Source organism: Hippoglossus stenolepis, chromosome 15 (genome assembly GCF_022539355.2).
Source record: "Hippoglossus stenolepis isolate QCI-W04-F060 chromosome 15, HSTE1.2, whole genome shotgun sequence".
NCBI lineage: Eukaryota > Metazoa > Chordata > Actinopteri > Pleuronectiformes > Pleuronectidae > Hippoglossus > Hippoglossus stenolepis.
The window spans coordinates 805,433-829,193 of NC_061497.1; the positions used below are offsets into that span (position 1 = coordinate 805,433).

At 39.3% G+C, this 23,761-nt stretch overlaps 1 protein-coding gene across 29 annotated transcripts in view; it reads left to right on the forward strand.

Moving 5' to 3' along the window:
* Positions 1 to 23,761, forward strand: part of dlg2 (discs, large homolog 2 (Drosophila)) — a 188,152-nt gene that overhangs the window by 93,245 nt on the left and 71,146 nt on the right. Inside the window, exon 1 of one of the 29 annotated variants that reach the window (XM_035178277.2) lies at positions 20,256 to 20,432. The exons of the other annotated variants lie outside the window; for them this stretch is intronic. Within the exon in view, the coding sequence (XP_035034168.1) occupies positions 20,349 to 20,432 (84 nt within the window). The 5' untranslated portion in view covers positions 20,256 to 20,348. Of the gene's footprint in view, positions 1 to 20,255; positions 20,433 to 23,761 lie in introns of those variants that run through there. 29 annotated transcript variants of the gene reach the window in all.

Sequence of the window (23,761 nt, forward strand, 5' to 3'; positions counted from 1 at the left end):
AATCCTAACCAGGAGCAACTGACTGCAATGATGACAACCAATCTGATATTTCAATGCATCCTATATGCTCTACTTAATGTGATAATGATGTACAAATATATAAAAATATCATTGTCTTTTTTTCAACGTTTAACAATGTGTTACAAGTTAAAATAGACATTAGCAGCCACAGAAAGTAGCTGCTATACTAGGATTTGTGCACTTTGTGTGTCTGATAACTGGGGTGTCTTCCAAAAAGAAGCAAGCCAATGTAACTATGGCTATGACATGCAAATTTAATGAAATACTCCGTATCCCAGATATTGTTCTTGACATTTTATCAATAAGATAATTTACGGAATAACAGAAAGATTAATCAATATTGAAAATGAATAGTAAGTATATGGTGTCACTTCTCTGCTATTTTGTCCTGGAAGTTCTCACACACATACATCTCTCAGATAACTATTGACTTTCTCCTGGTGTAATTTCCTGGTGGGTTGGCTCTCTCATCCAGGCGTAGGCTGGCTCCTCCTGACTATGCTTAATGTGAGTATGGGGATGGCAGAGTAAGACAGTATTTAAGGGAGTCATGGTCAGACCCAGGAGTACAAACACTGTCCTCAGCCTTTTTGTTTCCTTTCAGCCTTGGGACCTTTAATTGAAAAATCACTTTAATACAGCCTGTGTAATTGTTGAGGCAACAGGGAGGCAAGAATTATAGTTTGTCAATAACCTAAGGAAGTGTAACCCCTCTTTCACTAGCCAAATCAAGCCCCACCGATTTGAGAGTGTGACTCAGCGTAGACATTATTGATTCTAAGTGCTGCATTGTTAATCGATTGCCAGTCTCTTTCTATGCTAATATCAGCTTGTAAAACCACATGCATTTCTTTGGCAGCAATAATGTCTCTGACAATCATTCAGGGTGATGTTTGTGAGTAATAAATAGCAGTTAAAGGAAGGCTGCAGCAGTCATGCCCAGCATCAAGTAGCAGAGGTCAGATCAATATTTAGCTTTCTTAGTACAAACTTCCATCCCATTTGGAAGAGGTAGCTTTTTCTGATCCACTCCCTGCTGTCATAATTCCTCCACTCTCCTCTTATTCACACAATGGGAGGCCCCGATTGCTTCGTAAAATCTCTCACATTGGCAGTTCAGGCCACTGAAGGTAAGTGGAGACGTGGATGACAGCAGTGCCACCAACAGTGCAACAATAAAGATAGGAGCATTGTTTTCTCTCCAGCTCAGTAAAAACACACTTTGTGATGACGTGTTGTTTTCATCTGTACATCACGTTCACAGGGTTGAGGTCAGGGTTTATCTTTATAGCATAGACAAATCAAACTGCTTAATGCTTAAGTATAATGGGGTCAGGGATAGTAGTTCACTATGAGTTGATACAAATATAATCCACGCTTCAACAAAGTGATTTTAATAACAGTTTATTTATGTTAGAATGACAAGAAGAGAAAGGGGGGTCTTCTAGGTGGTGAATCTGTTTATACCAGGGCAAACCATGTCCTTGAAACTATATTGTAATGGCAGAATACTCCAACAATAGGGATACAATTCCATCACTCTAGTGCTAGCAGAAGCTAGACCATTCTATAGGATTCCAGCTCTGTGAATATACTCCTGTTTCTTTTATGGGTTTATTTTGTGTTTGTGACACTGATGTGACACTGGCAGATTTCTCAGAGGGAGAAAACACACTGGAGAGCAAAGGTTGAGATAAAAGGTGTAAGTTTCGTCTTTAGTCTTAGGTCAATAGTATATCATACACAGATAGTCACTCCAAGAAAGGCAATCACACACATGCAAGAGGGAGAAACAAATCTAAAACACTAGCAAGGGTTATACACAGAAAAGCAAGAAAACACTGGAATTCATGGACACTTGGGTAACAAAACAATCTAGCACTAGACCATTGCAATGAGCTGACTATTTAAAGGGGTTTAATGGTGTGAAATCAAAGGGAAGGAAACTAAACAGGTGACAGGCGTTGAGTTTTAAATTGACTAGAAACCAGGAACTGAAAAGACAGAAAATGGAACATGATGAAGAAAAGTAAGACTGTACCTGCCATGGCACAGACAGGGACCCGAATGCAGACTCAAACATAGGCAGGTTCAGAGAAGATGCTTCATTGATGAACAAAAACAGGCTCATAGGCAGAGCAGGATCCTGTACACAGGTTGGACTCTCTGGAACATACACAGATGGAGTGAGAAAGATGAGAATGTGATCAACACAGGGCAGAAGACAGGCAGGAAGTAACTCACAAAATTAAAAGATGACTAAAGAGAGTCCAAACACACTAGTGCAAGTTGATATTTTAGCAATACCTTAGTCATGCCTCCACACTGGAAGCATTATGTTTTCATGTTGTCCGTCCCATTTTTGTGAACATGATACCTCCTGACCAACTTGAGGGAATTTCTTCAAATTTGGTAAAAATTTTAATTTGGACTTAATGATGAACTGATTGGATTTTGGTGATTTGGTGACGTCACAAGAAAAAGGAGCCACAAAAGCGAACTCCACATCCTTCAACTGTTTGGTCAGTTTTGGATACTCAATGATTGATAAACCATTAAACCTTCAAACGGCCAACACTACAATCTGTTACATGAAGTTGACCTGCCTGGCCATGCATCACTTAGAAAATATTTATTCTATTCATGTTAGAGGTCCAGAGAGAAATATGAAAGAGGAGATGTTGTGAAGGTCTCGCTAGCTGATGATGCTAGCTATCCAACTAGTTTAACACTCTCAAAAAACTCTGGGGCAAGGATGTCAACTTTCACGAAGTTTAATGAGTTTGGTGAAACTTTAAACACAATACAGACATGGCAAATTATAATCCGGCTCACAAAGCTACTCAAATAATAAACAACATGCTACAGCCCGTATCTCAAAAGACACGGAGATACAACCTTAACTTGGCATAGCCGCTCAGCAATACTGCAGCTGTAAACTTATTCCCAGCATAAACATATGACAAGATAACCCACTGGTTATATATGGACACAATTTGTCTGACAACAACACTTAATGTAACCTGAATATGTTCATGTACATGATCTACCACAAGGTGGTACTATCACATAGTTAAAAAGAACACATGAAAACAGGCAGAACAGATGTACAATTACATTGAGATGATTTGGGTTCCTTAAAACCTAAATATATCTAAATATATCCTCTTGTGGATTTGAAAACATCGAATAAAACTGTAATCTATGGGACCTTTAACTTCTCTTTGTGTCAGATTGTCAGTTTATAACCCTTAGCGTGAGGTTTGCCAACCTCCAATATATTTGTATTGCCTTTTGGCCATGTCAATGCAAAATGAAGCTTTATTTATAGCTCTAAGTGTTATATTAAGGGATAAAGCACCTTCTATTAGGACAATGGAAAACCTGCTAATCAAATCAGTCACACCCAAATATTGACTGAGATGGCAAACATTTTGGTGGTGAAGCTTCATTTAAACTAAATTATATAGTCCATTCATCAGAGCAAATGCATGAGTATTAATTACTCAGCTGATAAAAAATAACTTTTTAGGCTCTCTAATTGGGTCTGAGGAACTGTCTAGACTTGCATTATCAAAGAGATTCCTTAACATGTCTCCTGTCCTCCTGTTGATGGACTGCCATCAAAGAACCCATTTACCCCAGTTCCCCAAATAGGTACTCTTCATGTTTGAACCGATATTATACTGGTACCTTTGATTCGGTTCTGATGACCAATGATACATTCTTTCAGTAACACTTGTATTTTCTGTTATGTTATTGTCTTCACTTCTGCTTTGCATAGTGCATACTGTAACATTTATCGGTAAAATGTATACAATTCATGTTCATGATACTTCATCTCATTGTTGGGGGGGACAATAAACAGAAATCTCTCAAGTACAATTTCTGTGGGGGACTTTATATACATATCAAATAACTAAAGGGTTGAACCAGAATGGTTGAACAATTATATTGTTGAAGTTATAATAATGAGTAAGTGTTCTTTATAAGTCGTTAGCCTATATATACCCAATAGTAGGGAATCAACACCCATAAAGCAAAATAAAACTAATAATATTAATTAGGTTTCGTTTTATCGGAGAGCAGATCTCAAATATTTTGCTGTCAGAGTTTAATAGTCCTGGTCAATATGAAGCCTACCAGACACTGTATTTAAGTATTTTTGTATGAATTCATTTTTTATTTCTTTTCAAAATTATACTTTAAATATCACCATGACAGCATTTTTTTCATGTTGGAAGAAAGAATAATGCACTTATAATCTACTTACTAGTATTATTTATATAATACAATAAAGTATTATAGAATGTTTTTACATTATCATCTACAAATGATCAGGTATTTTGGTATGAAAACCTTTGTTTTTAATGTAACCAAGCATTCTGTAACATAAATACACATCTGACATTTGTAACAAACAAAATGGCTTGAAAATCGAAAAAAGAAGATCTTCCCAATGCCTATGGCATCTAAAGTGTTTAATCCCACATTGTCCACAGCTTTTAACAGCACCATAATACTCCCACCTATCACCTTTTGAGATCTTTTGCTACTTTTTTACAATATTTTATGTGTCGTCAGGGTTAATAGTTTATTTTTCAGGACCTTGTGAGATACAGATGAGTGGGATTGTACCGACCTTCTCGCATTACCTCTGGAGGTGCTGACATGTCCCATCAGTTTACAGATCATTTTTCTGTGTAAAACATTGACTTTGCAGAGCCCATCCACCCACTGCCATACTAACCTGGAGTCCTTTTGGCATCAGCTGAGTCACACATGAATAAGACCCTATGATAGAGACACATGATGTGTATTGGCCAATCAGCACAGCCATGTAGGCTGTGGAAGTAGCTGGGATCTACGTCATAAGGATAGACCGAGTAGAGTTGTTGTAATATTATAAGATCGGTCATTACATAAAATTGTCAGAATGCCCACTGCTAGTTGTAGGCTGTAGTGATAATGCCTATTATCTCTGTTGGGTGAGGTCTTCAGTGGTTGTGTCTGGTGATGTAAAACATGGAGGCTGTGGTATCTTAGCTGTTTCACTGCACATTCACAGACGGCCTTTGTAAGTGCATATGTGCAGTCCATCATCATCTGTCTGTGTTGACAATGCCTGAATAAAGATCATTTCAAATCAGGAAGCAAATAAGGGAAACACTAGGAGTCAAAACGCCATGCAAAGTGTGACTGACCTTTCCTGCTGATGGTCTGTTCACAACGAGTACCTATCAAACCTAGATTGAACATAATGATGCACTGCAAATAACCTTTCCATCTCTGTCAAATATACAGTCCTGTCTGCACTCAGACACACTATGAGATCCTCCAAAATTGATCTGCTGTTAGTGGTTTTTCTGTAAGAGGTCAATTTTGTGCACTTTAACCATTTTTCCTTAAAATAGATATTTCTTCTTTGCTGATGGAAAACCCAACTTTGAATGAAATGAAAGTGACCAGAACACGATTTAGAGGTGGTGACAACACTCAGAGGATAAAAAAATAAGACGTGTAGTGAACAGTTCATTTTTATATTGTCATTAGAGAACATCCTGCAAAAAAATGGGACAGCATTTAAAAGAGGTCAGCTCTCAAACAGAGGAAAGGGAAATGGAAAGCCATTAAACAGAAACAGCCATTAGTGCTTACTGAGTGCTGTCGTACCTTCTCAGATCATGAGATGGAGTCTGACTTTAGCCGAAGGCTGGGTCTAATGTGGGACATGCTGGATGTGAGCAGACCCTTCTTATTACTTTAGGCTTTCAAAGAGTATAATTTCTTTTTGTTTGTTTTATTTGTAATAATATGACAGGGAGGTATGGCCTCATCATTATCAGCAGTGGCTACAATGAATATCTAATGTTAAATCTAAAGTTTTATTCAACCTCCCATCAAATTAATATTGGAAAGATGACACTTTAGAAACAAAAAAAACCAGTCAGACTAGAGCTGTATGTGGGCAGCCCAATGGTTAGGGTGCGTACCACATGGGCACCCATCTCTTCTTCACTATCTCTACCCAAATAACGGCCCAAAAAAATGGCTGCACATTGTGACTGTAGTCGTTTGAATATAGTCTTTCTGATTCTAATGTTGAATCATCATAAGTCAGCCAGTGCTTTCACTGCTTAAAACATCTCATGCAAATTTCAGGAATACATCGAGTTAACTCATCATTAGGCTGTCATTTACAATGGTGTAGTGCAGGCTTCTGTTGAATTCAAAATGAGTCACCTTGAACAGCACAAAAGCACTTAAATGTGCATACTAATGCACGTAACTTAGTAGCTTCTGCTTCCAACATGCATCTGCTGTGTTAAGTAAGGTGAATAAAATGCATGTGAATCATTATATACCTGTTTAAGAAATGTGAGTGGAGTCAAAGCAAACAGTGCACATTTTATCAAAGAATTGCTCTAAATATTTGTTTGTTGAATGAACAGACTGAGAGTTGATTCATAGTAAAAATAACTTGTACAACAGTCTCTTCGCAAACTTATACCGCATTCTTATAAAAATGTAATGTCATTCTTTTTATGATTTTTTGGAAAAAGTTATTACACTGTATCTACAACTAATAGTTGAGCAAACAAAAAAAAACAGTTAGAATATTTACAAATCTACAGCCTTTGAATATCAGGTGATGGAAACAGTGGAGAGAGCTTGGCCCAATGTGCACTGCTTGTCGTGACATGATTTACCAATTTAAATGTCAAAGGCTATTTTCATTACTAAAATTGTTTCATAATATCCTCTGTACTTAATTTGTCAACCAATATTCATTTAGTGATGTCAGGTTGGTCCTGGAGACCACAGTCGTACAACAGAAAGATTGTCTTATAAAAATAGATGTGTGAAGTTTAAAGGACATGGGAGTTTAACTATTAAAGACAAAGGGTCTAATAGTTTCATTATTAGAAGTCCAGGACCTGGGATTTTGGAGCTTTACCCATATGGTATCTTCACATTTGCTAAATCACATTGTTACATCAATTTTTTAATCAAATTTAAGTGCCCTCTGGCATGTGTTACATCGCTTTTATCTGCAAAGCACATTTTCATAATTAATTGTGCAGTAAATGGGGCCATAGCAAGGGCACATTTTTAACCCCTGTGGCTGCAGGGTCTGTGTTGGGAGAATTAGAGATCCAGCAGGCCAACCTTTTTTGTCCCAGCCCCGCAGCTCTTACTAACAACATCCACTCTGTTCTTCCTGAAAAAAAGGAGAAGAGACCAAGTCAACCAATGGCAAGCAGAGTGTCCTTACAACGCCATGACACTGTCTTATCAATCTATTCAATTCAATGAAGTGTGACCAATAGATCAGCTATTGTGTAATGGGGATCATAATTTATTTTTGTTTAGATTTGGACCCTACTGCTTCTAGGCTGAATTCGGGTAATCTGCGACATTATTTGCAATTTTAAATTCTGTGACTTGTTCTGATATCTGTTTTACACATTAGATCAACTTGTTATATCTTTCTGTAATCCTCAAGGTGTTTTCTAACCACACCTGAAGAAAGAATAGACATATCATACTCAGAACACTTTTAGTGTTCTTTGTGCCAAAAACACAATCCTGCCTGGGACCGGTCGCTTTGTAATCTGGGACACTTGTATTAGGCTTTAAACAAGACCAAGTCACCCTGCTTTATGCATACTAAGCTCAATATGACCAATTTTTTACAAAATGTATATTAATCATAAAAAATAATACATTTATTTATATTAACATATACAAGTCACATTTTGTTCATAAAGAATCCTATCTTAAATATAAAACCTATCATATTTATTTAAAACCTTCTATTAAAGGTCTATCACATTTGAAAAATCAATCAACAGCAAACAAAAATAGCAACAACAGTTTATTCCTTCAGTCCTTGCAAGTGAGAGACCCATCATAGACGACCACCCCATTGTCTTCACATGTATCGTGAAACCAATGGCTGCAGACCACAGGACTTAATCTCTTCTGTGCTTTTTGGATCATCTCTGTCCTAGAGAGCTAACTGATTATGTGCTAGTTAGCTAACCAGACAATCAGTTTTAACAGACAGGGGCATACTGCATTTACCATTAAATCCTGTCGGACAACTGCAGACCATATGCTACATCTTTTAGTTAGTCTTTATTTATTTATTTTGTTTTACGTCAGGGAGTCCCTTAATGCATATTTCCCCCATTTAGAGAACTTTAATGACTGTCACAGATTACCCAAAGCCTTCTGTCCCACATTATCAATCATGTTTTATAAAGTGGGACACATACATTTCTTTTGAAAAAAACACATTTTAAACAGCTCAATGCATATTTTGTTGCTTGAATACATCAGACACATAATTTGATAACAATTACAAACACTGTGTTATTTATGACAGATTTATATTATTAACATTAACCTTGTCAGAATCCTTTGGCATTGACGTTGTCATGCAATACCAAGGGGGAGCCTGATTGACACCTATTCCACCCCTTTCTGTGACATCACTGCCATGATGTCATGTGATGTTAGTCACATGATATCCATGCTAACCTATAGTAAAAGTCCTGTTGACTAGATTTAGTTACAATAGGAAATAAACAGTGTGGAACTATAGGTTAAGAAATTAACCCCGGTTCTCTGAAACATGAGTGAAATATCTCACTATGCGACACGCCCTCCGTGCTATCCCCCAGAAGCAATTTTACACCAGTCCTGACTGGCAGGCAAACGTGACATCTGTCACTAGAGGAGGGACTTCATCCTACTATAATCAACCTGACGTCACGTCATCACCTCAGTCAAATAAGTAAGTACACCTCTTCCTCGCTCCAGGCAAGGAGGGTGATCTGCTGAGATAACTCACTCATAGAGATACCGCACTCATAACCTCACTCATTTCAGAGAACCGGGGTTAATTTCCTAACCTAGAGTTATCTTTCAACATTTGTTTCGGTATCTCAATATTGGATATAGCGACTCCTGTATTGCCAGATAAGCTTACCTCGAAGACCAACAGTCAGTCAGACAGGCACACTTGTAACTGGACCCACACTCAGGACTGTATGAGACCATGTAGGTACAGTAACATCCAGATTATAAAATCTGGTGAAGGTATGAGGTGTTGCCTGGCAGCCGCACATATCTCTTCAAAAGACACGCCCTGGAACACCCATACTACGAGTGGAATGAGCTCCCAGACCTATGGGGGGGTTACAATCCCCTGCAATTATAGGCTGTGGCAATAGCCTCCATGAAGAAGCGCACTAGGTAACAGTTGGTAACTAGGGGCAGTTGGACTTCCTGTTGTCACGCTGGAAGTCTGGCGTGCTCTGGCACCGGCCGCCAGCCTGAGGATGAGTCTGATGCTTCGGGATGCGGAAACCTGTCCATGCCACGGCTTGGGCGAATGTTTGCCAGTGTGCGACTGGGGGAGAAGGTGGTGCTCTCCTGGAGAGGCAAAGCTGCAGTGCTTTCCCCTCTCTCTTTTTCTCCTCACAGCGTTTCTGCATGGTGGCTACCACTGGGCTGAATAAGCCTTTTGGGTCCACGGGAACATCAAGTTGGGCATTTTCTTTCTAGGAGAGGCTAGATAAGTTGAGCCCCCGAGCTCTCTCCTGGGTGATCATCAGGGCCATGGCTCTTCCAGAGGCCTGGACAGCGCACGTGTGCAGAAGCAGGCAGGGGTCCGTCACCACGCACAGCTCATCCAACACCGCCGGGGTTGGTGAAGTCACCATATCATCCTCCAACTCACCCTGGTAGGCATGCAGCAGCAATGACACGTTCAGAGCTTTCATTGATGTGGCCACCGCCTTGAAGCTTTTTTCTGGCAGCGACGACTGGAAACAGTCAGCTTTGGAGGGCAGGGTGGGGCCGGCTGAGGTCATGGTGGACCTTTGAGTCGAGTGGAGATGCCAGTAAAGGTTCAACCAGGGGAAGGAGGAGAAGCCTTTTTCTTCCATATCGACCCAGTCCAAAGCTGACCCTTCCCGGAAAGGGTTCTTGGCAGAGAGTGGGTTATTCCAGGACTGTGTTGCCTCTTCTAGGCACTCGGGAAAAACCGGGAGAAGCTGTTTGGTGGAGGCTTTTGCTTTGAGGAGCCTTTTACCCTCATAGCAGGGCATGGTGGTCTCGGTGATAGCTTCAGGCCATGCAATTCCAAGCTTAGCTGCCAATTTCTTACAGACGGGTTTGGGCTGCATGCACCATCCTCAGTCATCAGCCTTGCAGCTGGTGGGGTGAAAGTGGAAAACTTTGACACACCCCCCCTTCAAACATGACCCTCTCAAATGGTTACATCATCAAACATTAGTTTCATTTAGTAGTTTAGTTCATACTTACATGGACATGAACTAGAGGTTTCATCAACAAGAACATTTTATTTGTCTTTTATATGTATATAGTGTAAACCTTTGGTGCTGTGTAGCACCATAATAATATGCACTTGGTAGTTATTGAACCGTGTATCTATCTGTGATTGTGTGTCTGTGTGTTTTAATGTGTGCTGGCCTATGGCACATCATTCAGCAAGTCAAGGTCAATGGCCTGGCTCAATTTGTCAATCTGGGTCAGCATGCAGCTCTCCAAGTTCAACTATGTGTATGTTCGCATCTGTGCGTGTTTGTTGTGTATATGAGTGTAAAGCAGGTACTCACACATATGGTCATGTGTGTTTTGCAGTTTGCTCATCAATTCAGTTGGATTAGAGAAGTGATGAGACTAAAGTTTTAAGCTGCAGGATTCTGAATTGAATTAGATCCACAGTTTCATTTTAAAATCAAATCTTATTATGTTGTCCATGAGCTGTGTCTAGAGCCATGGCAAAAGAGACAGAGACACAAGTTCAGGGCATTTATTATAAATACATGATTTCTTTCAACAAAAAAATAAAAGGCAAATTCAAAATATAGAAAACTACACTACTATGTGGTGGTCAATCGATGATAGATGTTTATGTGTGTATAAGTGACATATAAGATGTGTGCGTCAAATGAGTCAAACTAAATGTGAAAGGAGAGAACTCAGCTCAACTTGGTCTTAAAGGCTTTCAGATGCTCAGGCAGTTGTTTGTGTAGCCTTGACAGCTTCATAGTATTTTTTGGGGACATTCTGAGGTCGGTTGTTTGAATTTGTTGTGCTGCAACCCTGACAAAACGTTGCTTTCAGAGCAGTTCCTCACAGTAGAACATCAATATTTTTTGACAAACGGTGTAAGATGTATGTCAATTCAGGTTTACTTGTATATTGCAGCATCTCAACATGCATCTCAAGACACTGACACAAAGTGAGGTTTAGACCTTACAATGTTGTACAGAAACCGAACACTTCGTGTAAACACTGGGTGAAAAGGGACAGAGAAAAACAGGAATAAGGGGACTCAGTATGGGAAATAAACCAGGAACTGTTGTATTGGAAAGTATTTGTGCTTCTTTACCATCATAGGTGAGGTCTCTTTAATTTTCTTATTTTGTCGTTGGTTTCATTTCCCCAAAAAGCCTTTCTTTCACTGCTGCTCTTATATGTATGCTTCTCTCATACACATAATTGATGTGTTGGGTCCTCTCCCCCTCTGTGCACTGCTCCTCATTTAGGTTAAAGCTGCCTCGACATCTGTTGAAACAACTCAAGGATAAATTTGCAGTGCTTGGTTTAGTGCAGCAGCTCTCCCTGCTAATGTAAATCATGCACATTTTACATATCAGACTGACAAAAGACAGACAGACCCACTATGGGTCTCGATCTCTGTCATAGCAACACCATATATACTTACTGTTTGGCAATTTGTTTTCAAATTAAAAGCACAACATTCAGTTTTTGTTTTAATGATTTATACTAAACAGATTTACTGAGCTTTTATTTTGAAGATTTTGAAGATTCTGTCAATTGCTTAACAGACCTAAAAAATTGCCAACATGCAATGCATGAAAAAATAACAACCGTAACAACAGTTAAGTAAATCAAACTTCAAACTTGTATAAGCCACACACATGAACAATAATAAAGCAACTTCAGTTTCATTTTATGCAAAAACGTGACTATAAAATCTTTGTTGCAGTTAAACCAGGAAGGATGAATACAGACTTTTTAAACTTCACTCTCCACCACAGACTGTGTGCTGGATGCTGTGTGCAGACTGTTACTCACTAATGACAAGGAATAATAAGTAGCTCAGGAGCATTACCACAGGACAAGCAAACAACCCACACCATTAGGCAGGTTGACAATATGCTTTGCATTAGTGAATGCATATTTACCTGAAAATGTACCCGGTTTGAAGACGTCTGAGTTATTTCTCACTTAGAGTATTTCTGCTTTAACATTTTGAGGTCTGAGTTGAAGTGGGTTGTCCAAAATACAGTTTTTATTTCTTTAGTTAAAGGTTCAGTGTGTAAGACTGAGGTGAAAGGGATCTATTGGCAGAAATTGAAGATAAAATAACCCTTCTGATGTTTTCACTAGTGTGTTTCATCTAAATTGTATGAATTGTTGTTTTCTTTACCCTAGAATGAGCCCTTTATATTTAAATACTTTATATTTACATCGGGAGCAGGTCCTCTCTACGGAGGCCTTCATGTTTTGTACAGTAGCCCCAACTTCACCAACTAAACACCTTTTGAGTTTTCATGACAACTGAAGGCTAGAAGAGGTTCTCTGTCATGTTTAGAAGGGGAGGGTAAGCTGAGGGGTATTCAGCTGCAACATGCAACTTCACCACTAGATGTCACTAAATTCTACACACTGCAACTTTAAGTGTTGGCTTTAATGAAATTCACATACATAACATCCTTTTATAAGCTTACTCCTTCTACATGTGTTACTGTGATAAAAACATACTATTGCAAGTACTTCTTTAAATGTGCACTGTGAATAGCAGCCATTGCAGTTACAGTTTGTAGATATATATCAGAATTAATTTTAATGCATAGTAACGCATATGCATAGAAACCTGAAAATTAGAATATATATTTAAAAATCAGTTTCAATTCCCATTTCTCCTGTGAACATAAATAATCTCTTGCATTATTTTCCCTGAGGTACAGTATCTGGTAATATTCTCAATCTCTTGTATGTGTTTTAAGAGACTAAGAAAATGCAAATGCCTCATGCAGGAGGCTGGCCTCCTGCATGAGGCCAAGGGTGGCTTGATGAGATCGACCTTATCCCCACTGTGTTCACCTTCCCACCAAACAGTCCTGTCTCACATACACACAAACTCATTCACACACACAGAGCACAACTTGAGTGAGACCCTTGAGACACCAGGACCCTGCACTCCAGATGGCCAAAGCCTCTCCCAGCCCTGCTTGACAGCCTTTCACAATTCTCCCCAGTAAGCGAGGATCCAGCCTCCCTGGACTATCTAACCTTGACACTTCAAGCTCTCGGCAGCAGACACAAAAATATACAATACTGGAATGTAAATGGATGGAAAATAAAACAATATACAAGTTCCCTCTGTGATAGCCATTGCGTATTCCCTCTCGTGCTACACAGACTGATACTTAAATGCATTTGTAGATTTGTTATTATTTATAGTTTAATTTGATTAAAAGTAATAAATAAAATTTATATATGTCTTAAATTCTTGACATTGTTAAATTTTTATGACTTTGCCCCGGCAACAGCCAGTGGCTGGAGGCATTATATTTATTAGTTGTCCGTATGTCCTTCCTTTTTTCCGTCCGTCCTGTTCTTGTGAACTCAAACATTTCTTTGGCCGCATTAATGTGAGATCTCAAGACTGACTTGAGGGAATGTCTTCAACTTTTCATCATTTGTCTCTTGGACTCAAAGATGAAGTGATTACATTTCAGTTGTCAAAGATAAAAAATAAATCGTATGCAGAGTTCCTTCAGCTCCTTAAAAAGTCTCAAATTGAAATCTATGAAATTAAGGTCTTAAATTGACCGTAAATTGGCTGCAAAGTATTACATTTGCAGGCAGTGCATTTAAGGCTGAATGGAAAATTGTCACACACAGAGTCCTACCATAAAAACGTCTTTAAAAATATAGTACTGAGACACTGACTATTTTATTTCTCTAATCTCAAAATACCGATGGGTGTTTATTTCTACTACGCTGAATGTTAAGTATAAATGTGGGCAGAGCACGACACAGCGCCACACAATTCCCAATGGTTCATATCAGTGGTCAGCTATGGAACTGCAATCAGCCCTGTAATTCCTAAAAGTAATGTCTCTCCATGTCAGTTGTAGTGTGTGAACCATTCAACTACGTAGTTTCTTAACACAATCAAACAAGCAGTTAGACACAGTGATGTATCATTTACATTCCTTTAGGCTACACTGTAGTTTTCAAGAAAACAGCACCGTTACACAGGAGGAAAACAGATCGGCCTGTTGCAGCGCACAGATGTTAAAGTTAGCTTACGAGTACTGCTGGCTCGCTTTTATGGACACTAACGTTACCTTGGCACCTCTGGTAGGTAGCCTGTTTTTATCCCTCCGGCCCGCCGTGGGGAATCAGAACTACCTTTTGTGCTCGTGAGGTTTATGTAAAGGGTCAGTGAGCACTTGAATTTTGCCCGACATAATTTGCCCGTTTTATGTTCAAGTCAATGAAGCTTTATTGGCAGACATGACCATAACATTGTACAACAAACAAACTAATAAACAAACAGACTGATAATTATTCAACAAGAGTAACGACAAAGATGGCTCTTAAATTATAATCATTGAGTTCTCAAAAATGTCTTAAAAAGCATTAAATTTGGCTTTAAAAATTGTACAAGAACCCTGTTGTATGAATCTAGAAAAAATGTATATGTAGAAATATGTGCACCCAAACTACACTGGCATACAACTGCAGTGCGGTAATTCTAGTTTACTTAAGATAAGTTTTAACCAGCTTGTGTTGTTGTTGAAATGTATAAATGAATCTGCATAACAGTTCAAATGAGGCAATGGTGTTGAATGAGCAATAAGAAGCATACAGCAAAAGTTCAAAATGTGTTGCAATAGTGAGGTTAAACACACATGATTAGTAATCAGTGTAGCAGAGGAAATGTAATCGTTAATGCTCCCTCATAGGTTCAGCTTTGCCAGGTAAATGTCAAATATAACAACCCCTCCAGAGCAAGTTCTCAAGGTATCAGCCCTATTTGACATTGTAATATTTCGATTGAGAAGCTGCCTTAAGGTAATCTAACCTATATACGGAGGTCTGAAATCACCTTAATCAAAAGTATTTGCAAAGCAACAACCCTCTTCTCTTTACCACCAGGTGTTACCTGTTTTTCTAGGTAATTTATAAGATGCTGTGTCTTATCTAAATAGTCTGCAATGTGGTGTACACAGCTACAATAAAAAGGAAGTAATCACTTACTATCCTTATGCCAACTTTGGGGAATGTAGTGTTGATAATTATTCTTGCTGTGATATTCAGACAGGCACAGTACGAACAAAAAGTCTTCTAGAGCAGAGTTCAGACTACACAACTGAGGGGGGGGCTCACACACTACACCATCTTCAACAAGGAGAAACCCCTCTACTGGTCCTCAAACTACGTTTAGTCACAAAATCACATGCAAGAGAAGACAGTGAATCTGACTGACCCTCCTGCGCTTATGTGTCATTTTGCTCACAGACAGACACATCCAGCTGGAGGAGGTTAAGTGCTTCAGTGGACATCAAGAATAGAGTGCACTGAGGGCTGCATTGTTCTGTCCGAAAGCGACACCAGCCCAGCACAGTTAATAGCTGCACTGAATTTGTGGTGCCCTGTCCCTGACAAACGTGGTTATTGCTTGATGTCCCTGATTACAGATATGTGCAGTGTAAAAATATCAGGGGGAACCTCACCACTCCATGTACCTTCACCACCTCCCCCCACTTATTTTTCCGGTAAAGTGCATAAAATTGATAAAAATGTTTAAAAAATACCATTCATTTAAGCATACTGTATCAGTGATTAATATAGTTTTTTTGAGGTCATACCACATGATATCCAAATGTGGCAACTACATACCAGCTGTGAAAAAGGTTATTTTTTTCCAAATTTGAGAGAGAGTTACAAACCTGTTGCTGCTTCCATGGGTCCTTGGCAAAATGGTTTATGATGCAACTTCCTGTCTTTGAATGGATTTCAACATCAAAGTCCCAAATTGGTCCTTTCTTGATGGTCGCACCACATGATATTTCATAAAATGGACATCATCGGACAAAGTTTGTTTGTATACTATGATGGAAATATAAATGCAAATGCTTTGCAATTTTGTACAGGATTACAAAAGACTTTGGAAATGATGCCAAATATGGCAGAAAATAAATTTGAATAGATTTTGAGTAATTTCAAAGAAGTTTTCACAACAGCAGTCATGGCCGGACGGTTGCACCACATGATATTTTGACACTTTAAAAAACAGAAACATTTAAATAACTAATGGTTTTTGGAAATTTAAAGTGTGTACATATACGGGACAGGTACTACATATATATGGTATTTCTTTATGTATTTAAACCTTTTTTTAACAGAAGAAAATGCAGTCGGACAGAAAATATAGGCGTCACGTCAATGACCCATATGCATGTGAATAAAAGGATTACATTACATTTTCCCCCTAGATTACAGGTTATTATCTGTCATGGTTACAATAAAATACAATAATAAAAAGGATGGGGTTGAGGAATTGTGGATTAAAGATGTGAAGTTGTTTGATTTTCAAAATATCTTTCAGTAGACACTGAACCCCAGATAGCTCCCAATGTACTATTTGTGTATGTGTAATAGAAAAACACTGTATCAATACAATTGAAGTCTTCAAACGTAAAACAAATAACAGAAAACAAAACATGACATGCCTCCACACCGCATACATACACTGTGGTGTCATCCAAGTGTCCGTAAGCCCCAACATTCAAATGTGACCTGAAACAGTGTCATTAACACCGTGTTTTTAGCCAAAGTGTCCACTGATATTCTCCTCACATAGGTAATGAGTGTATTTTCATCTTTCGGTGAACCATCCCTTTAAATATTTTGCCGTTTGAGCTGGAGATTGGAAATGTATTGTTGTTCTTAGTCGCAGCTGCACAGGTACACAACATCCAGTTGTTGACACTTCCCGGTCAGCTCCCTCTCATTGGCTATTGCGGCTTTCTGATGTAAATATCAAACATTTTTCATATTTTTAAATAAATGTCAACACTAGTCGAAGGTATAGGACAGAGGATGGTGCACCTTGTTGGGATTTGTGAATATTGGCTTTGCAAATAAAATCAGTCAGTCATAAAGTCAGTCAGACGGTCTCCACAGGAAACATAATGGTAGATACTTTAAACAAGCTTAGAATGTTCTCACAGCCACCACTATGTTGATGGAACTGGGAATTGCACAATAACTTGGCCTTGGTTTTTGTCCTGGGAGCTCTCTTATTTGTGGGGAGACATAATAACTTTGTGTGTACTCTTCTTGCAGAAAACTGTTAAGGAAGCTTCTGGGTTGCTATCACCATTTTGAAAGACAATAATCTGGTTTGGTTTATTTGGTTTATTAGTTGTCATTTAAATAAATTGTTGTTTCTGAACCTAAAGGTTACTCTTTTAGATATTTAGATCTAGAAAGAAAAATTGGATAAAAAAAAAATATGTATACTGTTAAATCCCAATTATTTGTTGTAATTCCAAACTGAAAATTGTTATCGGACAACCCAGGGTAGAATGAGCCAGTCTGAGGCTGAAGAGAGAAAAACACAGCCACGTCACCTCCCCTGTATCCACCCTGTAGTTTATCATTGTTCAGCTGTGCGGTGTCATCTTTCCTGGCAATTAGCCTGCAGCTCTCCCTCTCTTTAGTGATAGAAGGGCAGCCGTGTTATTATGGGACGTTGGTCCGGAATACGCTGTCAACACACACACTAAAGTGGGAGGAACAGGCCTTTGTGCCTTCCTCGTGGTTCTGTTGCAGAATAATTTGAATGCAAAGCAAGTCAACTAAGTGATGAGAGAGGTTTGAATTGAGGCCCAGAGGTAAAATGCAGTGTCTGGGTTCAGAGAAAGAGGAGGCTGATGCAGCAGTGTTAATATGGCTCATTATGAGGTGTAATGTCAGCAACCAGCACATTAATGAAACACATCTTTAACTTGTGATCTTTGTAGTTTACAATTCACTGATCCTGTCTCTGGTAAACTGTACTTCTTTGAATGCATCTATTTCTGTCTCCAGACCCATAGTCGAAGCTTCCTTTAAAGTGGTGAGGGGTGACAGCCTCGCTGCAGTGACTAGGCTATTATGCAGTGTAATTACATATTGGGGTTATGGTGGTGACGGAGATGCCACATGGGGACCATAAACCACTGAGATTGGCAGCTGGTGTTTTGTTACCGCTACGAGTTTATGAGGCTATGTTGTTGTCTGGACAATGTGAAGGAAGGCGTCCACACATCAGTGTGCACTATGTGCTCACAGTGATCCCCTCTGCCTGTCACAGTGAATGACCTGACGTAAACCTGGCCATTGCACAGCAGTAATCTGCTGTTTGGTTATGGGACAGGGGTTGGGTATCGTTTTGTTTTTTTCTGATACTGGTGCTAAATCGATACTGGTTCCTAAGCGATGCCAGAACCAATTGTATTGTTTTTCCAATACAAAACACAAAACCTTTTTATTGCTCAAGCAAATTGTAAGTTGGTTTAACACATTTACCGTCACCAGTTTGAAGTACAGTATGTTACTTGAATATATAAATAAGGGTTTACACAATTTGCACAATAAATCACATAAATAAAACCCATTTACAATAGATAAACACTAAATAACAGTTTCAGTTCCTAATACAGCAAAAATACTTTTACTACTTTTAAGTCTACAGCTTCAAACATGTCATCAGTTTTCTCCCCACCGCTGGGGCCACGGACACCCACACTGCTGACTGATGAGATTTGCATGGGGTCACACAAGCAGTAAAACATGGTGCATCTCTCTCTACTGTTCCTCCCTTCCTTCTTCATCTTCATCTTCCTTCTTCATCGTCATACTGCATTCTGACACCAACTCTACAAGTTGTTGCTCCTGGGATCTGGCAGCTTCCAGGCCCCAGCTCTCGGCTCCTCTCTCTTGGCTAAAGTCCTATCTTTCTTAAATGGTCTAGTTGATGTGGAAGCACTTGTATGTCAAATCTGTTTTGGTCATACAGCTCTCAGAGTTCAGTTCTACATAATGCGTGCATTGACCACAGGGGGAAGCAGTTGCACCTCAAGCATTTAGTCTGTTACACTTTGTCTACACATGAGTGTGGCATGGCACAATGTCGGAGCAGCATCAGGTGTTCAGGAAAAGAGTCCAGTTCAAAATTGCTGTAGTTATATGTATAACACAAAGGAAAAGAGACTTAAAAAATATATATAATAACGTCTCATTTCACATTCATGAGCGAGAGCAAAAGGTGAGTTGAGGCCTGCGTAGAGAGCTGGGTTGATTTAAATAGGAGTGAATCTGTACCGTCAAACACGCATGAGACAGCCGACTCAAAACCACTTCCTGTGTTGACCCACTGTGGGAAATGCAACAGCAGAAGAGCAGCATCTGTGAATGCTGCCAAACAACGGTTCAATGTTCAGACTATCACATCGAACAGTTTAACTCATGATCACATGTTGTCTTCCACATAGTCCGTGCACACTCCAGGATCCAGAATGTGCATTGTCTATTGTGAATCCACTGTGCAAGACAATACGCAGTTTGTTCCCATGAAAGCAAGACAGTGAAGCGATGCAGATATATTGAATGGCTATTGTTGAAATGCTGTCCACACAGTATGTAGTAAGGTGGGGTTTGTTATGATAGAAATCTAAAGGTTATTTTTCATCAGGTATACATATTGTGGTAAAGATGTGATGTTTCAGTCAGTTTTTGTTCAGTGCTGTGATTGGCTTTAGGATGATGAGTGCTGCTGGCGTAGGTATCGTGACAGCAGCACATCACCCACTCCTTTCCACCCGCACCTCTGGAAAGAGGGAGGTGCCAGAAACCTCTTAGCAGATTTCAATTGGTGCTCAAGATGCTGTTTCCACGTGGAAAGCATTGGTCCCTCCTTCCTTTCTCTTCCTTAACCTTTCTCTCCCTCTGTCTCTCTTTTTCTCCCTCCCTGCTCTTGCTTGTATGGCTGACGGAGACCTGACTTTGCTGTGCAGACGCTCTCCCTCTCTCAGCATCATCCTCTCTTTTCTCCCTCCCTCCCTCCCTCCCTCTTTTTTGCTCTTGCCTGTGCGCTATACTCTGCTGATAAGGAGCACTCACTCCAGATGGGCAGCAGATAGAGCCGTTTGGGCTGTCCCTGCAGACCAGAAAACATTATAATTTCACCTGTCGCTATGTTTGCCTCTATTTGGTATGCCAAGAAGCTAGGGAGACGACTTGTACAGAACAGCCGGAAAGCTAAGATGCTGAAAGACAAGGTAGGTTAACTACTGTCTTTGCTTTGCTGATTTACTCTGGCTTGACTAAACAGGTTGAGAATGCAATTTCATGGCAGATCTGTGCCAAACACACTGCTGATCTCATCATTGAGCACTAACTGTTGCTTTGATATGGACATTTTAATGAATTGCTTTCTATGCACTAAATATGTGACTTGGGTAGTGCTGCAGCCGGTAATCCTGCTGCAATTCACCTGTTGATTTACTTGATTACATTGATGCTGACGTTAGCCATTTGACTTTGGGGGGAAATTAACTTTGCTCAGTGACGTACTTTCCGTCTCCTTTGAGAGGGAAGATAAACAATGTGGTAAAACAGGCCCTGCTGCCTGGAAAGTCTTGTATTGCACATGGAACTCAGGGGCTCACTCCACATCAACGTATTAAGCAATGACAAATTCACCTATTTCAGTTATTCTGTTCCCAACATCTTTTGGACCATCTGCCTCGAGAATTGCCAAGTTTTGACACTGCAGACTCTGCTCTCACCAGCATATTCTCTCAGTGTCCTCTGATCTATGAACCCTCTAGACAGGGAGCTTTTCTCTTTTGCCTTTGGATGCTCATTTTTTTCACAGTGTTGCTGTTTTGTCATATTCACAACACGAAAAAGAATGTATATTTCCCAATGGCAACAAATACTGACGTGCACTTAGTCAGACTTCTGCTTTATTTTCTACAAATATTTTGCTGGCTCCATGACCTTTCATTTAGAACCACAATCAGGTGAAATTTCACTGATTTTACTCTTATGACAACACAAAGGTAACATATGTTTGTCTCAATTACAAAATATTCTGTGAATATTAATTGGGAATAAACCTAATATGTTCATGCTGTTCCGTTGTCTTCAAACAAATTATTCAGATTTAATGAAATTTACAGAGGACAGAAGCTATCCCATTATCTAAAAGTAATTTTCAGGGCAAATTCATGCTCCCAAGTGGATGAACCCTTCAGATGTGCATTAACAGATGACCTTCATCCAGCCAACATTTTGGTACTGAATGATGTATGGAGCTGTGCTGTCTCAAGGGGCTACTTATGCTTTTTTTTTTATCATTACTCCACTTTCTTACTAGACATGCAATTTCAATATTGCATAGACCAAGAACATCTCTGTCATCAAAAATGAACTAAAATCAACTTTTCCTCGAACTATTGACCTCCATGAAACATTTAATGCCGTGTTCAGGTATTAATGCCGTGTTCAGGTATTGAAATGTGGTGCATGACGACACCATGTTAAGTGTAGAGAGGTTGAGAGAAGCATGGCAGAGGATGTGAGAGAGGATGGGCAGACCAGGTTAAAAATGTTGTGATTGTTGACGTTTCAGTGTTGTGATAGTGTGGTGCTAAACATCATATGTTCATCTACAAACAACCCATGGCCTCTTTGCTGTTTGGACTCAAAGACTGGGTTCAGCTCCTCATTCAAGGACTGCTGATCATCCTGTTTTTCTAAAGCCCTCCATCCATACTTACAGTTTGGTGCCTGGGGGGTGCCTGATTGGGCAGCACTCTTCTGTATTCAGCTAGTGGTAGAAAATCAGCAAAATTACACTCTATGGAGGACCAAAGGAATATATTTGCTCAAAGGCACCTTGTAGTTCATTGCAAATAGGTTTTCCATTAAATACTCAAAGTTCGTCCAGCAGCTGTTTTTCCTCAACATGAGAAATAGCTCTGGCCACAAGCCAATTTTTTGGCCTTTACACCATCTACGAGCCCCAGGTTCCTTCCTTTTGTCTTTTCTCACACTTTGACACACTCATCCCACTTTTGTCCTCATGTCTGATGCCAACATCTTCCAATGTTAGACCAGCTCACCAATTATCTAACTATCAATCCAACTGATTATACTCTAGCTACATACGTAATCTGTGACTCCCTGCAGTGAGTGTGGCAAGGCCACATTTAGTGAACAAAAAGCACTATGCTGCTTACCAACAAATGGGTGTGAGTCAAATGTAAAAGATGTGGTGGAGGCTAACAGATGCTGCAGTAAAGTGCTTGTATTTTACCTAATTGCCTAAGGTACTGGGTAAATGGAACCAGTAATGGACATAATATATTAAGATGATGCTTTTGCAAACAATATAGGGCTTTCAGGGATACATGTACTGCATATCCATTAAGCATATATGCATATGTTGCTGTATACATCTAATGACATGACTGGTTATACTTGCATAAGAGGAGGATTAGGATTACAATGTGACTCTTCCCTTTTACATCTTGGTGAAATAACTTATTGACTGTTGAAAAGATTTACATCCTCATATGGTGGAATTTATACAATAATAATAAGTTTGAAAGCTAAATATTGGAGGTTTTAGAATTTCTCATACAAAGATTAAGGGGCAGAATGTGCACCCCATTCTTTCCCAGTCTCCATGCTGGTCTTTATTAAATGACCTGGTCGGACTGTGGTGTCACAAGGTGATGGAGCTCTGGGGGTATATGTGAGTGTATGAATACAGTAATACATGAGGACACTTTCTTCCGCTCAGCTGGGAAGCAACTAATTGAAGCTGTGTGATATTTTAAACCAACGTGCTCTCAGATTTCATCTCTCTTCGGAATGGCCTGTACATACAGCACCTGAAAGCTTCCCAGTTGGGAAAAATTCTTCTTTCCCCATCTCTGCTTTAAGGTAGACTGAAGTAATTGAATCATTGTCTTTGCAATGCCTTTCCGACAACTGTTTCCTAAATGGTTTTTCTAAATCCCTGCCACAGAGTTCAAGTTCAAACTAGTGAATACAATAGATAAGACTAAAGCAAGCTGATATTCAAGTTATTTTCAGTATCAGCTCTGAATAAGCAGACATTACCTCCTTTAGTGTCCCTTTCCCAGGACAAATGATTTTTTATTCAGTTTTAATTAAAACAGACACCTCACATCTAGAAGAACAGGTTCATGCAGCAGTGCTTTGAAACCAAATTGGAAGAATTCTTTAATAATGGGACACTATCCATGCCACATTAAAATTTAGCCAGGTGTCATCTCCAGAAAAGAACTTGTTGTAATTTCCTCTGTCTAAAATATTTGAAGATACATATTTCCACTGCACACTGTTACTGTTGCATTGAATTTTCGAGTTAAACAGAAAGTTTGTCTGTGAAATTTTCTCCGAAATCATTTGAGCACATTTTACATAACAGAGAAGCTTACAAGGTGGATCATATGGAGAGTTACTGTATAAAAAGACATATGTAAAGATTTGCTGCTATTTTCTAAATTCTATTTTATTGTTTATCTGCAGTGTCTTCCAAAAAGGCTTGGATAAAAGCTGTGTTTCAGCC